The sequence below is a fragment of the Eimeria mitis genome, genomic scaffold, assembly GCF_000499745.2.
Source record: "Eimeria mitis Houghton genomic scaffold, Emh_scaff6, whole genome shotgun sequence".
Classification (NCBI taxonomy): Eukaryota; Apicomplexa; class Conoidasida; order Eucoccidiorida; family Eimeriidae; genus Eimeria; species Eimeria mitis.
The window spans coordinates 107430-109139 of NW_013574225.1; the positions used below are offsets into that span (position 1 = coordinate 107430).

General features: G+C 46.9%; 1 protein-coding gene across 1 annotated transcript; it reads left to right on the forward strand.

The window, feature by feature from the left end:
* Positions 1–293: 293 nt before the first annotated feature.
* EMH_0097450 (60S acidic ribosomal protein P1, putative) lies at positions 294–1374 on the forward strand (the record flags this gene model as incomplete). Its single annotated transcript, XM_013500892.1, has 2 exons — positions 294–493; positions 1200–1374. 2 exons carry the CDS (start codon positions 294–296, stop codon positions 1372–1374), a joined length of 375 nt encoding a protein of 124 aa, XP_013356346.1.
* Positions 1375–1710: the final 336 nt, after the last annotated feature.

Here is a 1710-nt window from a genome sequence, read left to right on the forward strand (position 1 = left end):
ATAAATGGCAATATAAAAGAAATACAATGATATTTTTTAATTTTTTATGTAAAATTTAACATTAACTTGGGGCTGCATGCATGAGAAACTCGTGGGGTGGCTGCTGCTGTTGTGCGTTGTTGCTACGGCCCCGCAGCCGCAGCCGCAGGTAAGAAGAGCAGAGAGTGAGGGGTTTAGGGTTTATATAAGCGTGTTTTAGTTTATGATTGGTGGTATTTATATTGAGAGAGGAGGCAATTTGCGGAATCTGTGTTTATTTAGCTTGTATATTTCACACGGATTTCGTATTGAAAATGGCGGCTGTACCTACCTCCTCCCTCAGCGACAACCAGCGCCAAGAGCTGCTGTGTACGTACGCTTGTTTAATTCTTTCGGATGAAGGAATGGAAATATCTGCAGAAAATATACAAAAACTCGTCACTGCTGCAGGAGGATCCGTTGAACCCTACATGCCTGGCCTCTTCGCTCGTGCCCTCAAGAACCACAAAGTAGAGTAAGCTGCAGCTGCTGCTGCTGCTGCAGCTTTCTTTTTATTTCAGTTTTTGTTTTTTATTTATTGTATACTTTTATATTTTACTCTTTATCACNTGCAGCTTTCTTTTTATTTCAGTTTTTGTTTTTTATTTATTGTATACTTTTATATTTTACTCTTTATCACATTGTTTTTACTCGGTGCATGCAGACGAAAGTAGTTGATGCTGCTTCTTTTCCTCTTTTTCGGTGCCTGTGGGGTTAGCGGGGCTGCAGCAGCTTTCTGTGTTTTTTCTTTGTGCTGCTTTTTTGGTTTTTTTTTTCTGTTTCTTTTCTCTTTTCTCTGCATTTGCTTTCGTCTCTCTTCAAGCAATGCATGCAATGAGACAGCAGCAGCACGAGCCCTTCTCTGTCTTCCTTTGCTGCTACACGCAGAGGCTTACTGCTGCTGCGAGGCATTCTACTGTTGGCTGTGGTGGAGCTCAATGGGGTGTTCTGCACGCATGCATGCATGCGTGCATGCAAGGCTGCATGCATGCACCCTTACATGCATGCACGCATGCATGCATTGGCGTGTGCATGCATGCAGTGTTGCATGTATGGCTGCATGCGTTTGTTGATGAGGATTTGTTTTGTGTGGTGTGTGTGTCTTTACAGGGATTTGATTGCTGGCGCAGGTTCTGCTGCTGNATGAGGATTTGTTTTGTGTGGTGTGTGTGTCTTTACAGGGATTTGATTGCTGGCGCAGGTTCTGCTGCTGCTGCTGCAGCTCCTGCTGCTGCTGCTGCAGCACCTGCTGCTGCTGGTGGCGGTGCACCTGCAGAGAAAGGAGGCAAACCAGCTAAGCAAGAAGAACCTGAGGAGGAGGAGGATGCAGATATGGGTTTCTCTCTATTCGATTAAATATAAACATAAACACACCACCACAAACCCGCAGCTCACAGGCCTGCACTCGCTGCTGTTGCTGCTGCTGTTGCTGCTGCTGCTGCAGCCGTTGCAGCAGGAGCAGCTGTTGCAGCAGCAGCAACAGGAGCTGTTTCAGGGGCAGTTGCAGCACCGCCACAGCAGCAAATGCACGCATCACCCATCATCGTCATTGGTTTGTTTTGCTGCAGCAGGAGCTGCAGCAGCAACCAAAACCCCAACCTCTGTTGCTGCTGCAGTTGCTGCTGCAGTTGCAGCTGCAGCTGCAACTGCAACAAACTGCAGCAGCAGCAGCAGCTCTTGCGTCTGTCTTCT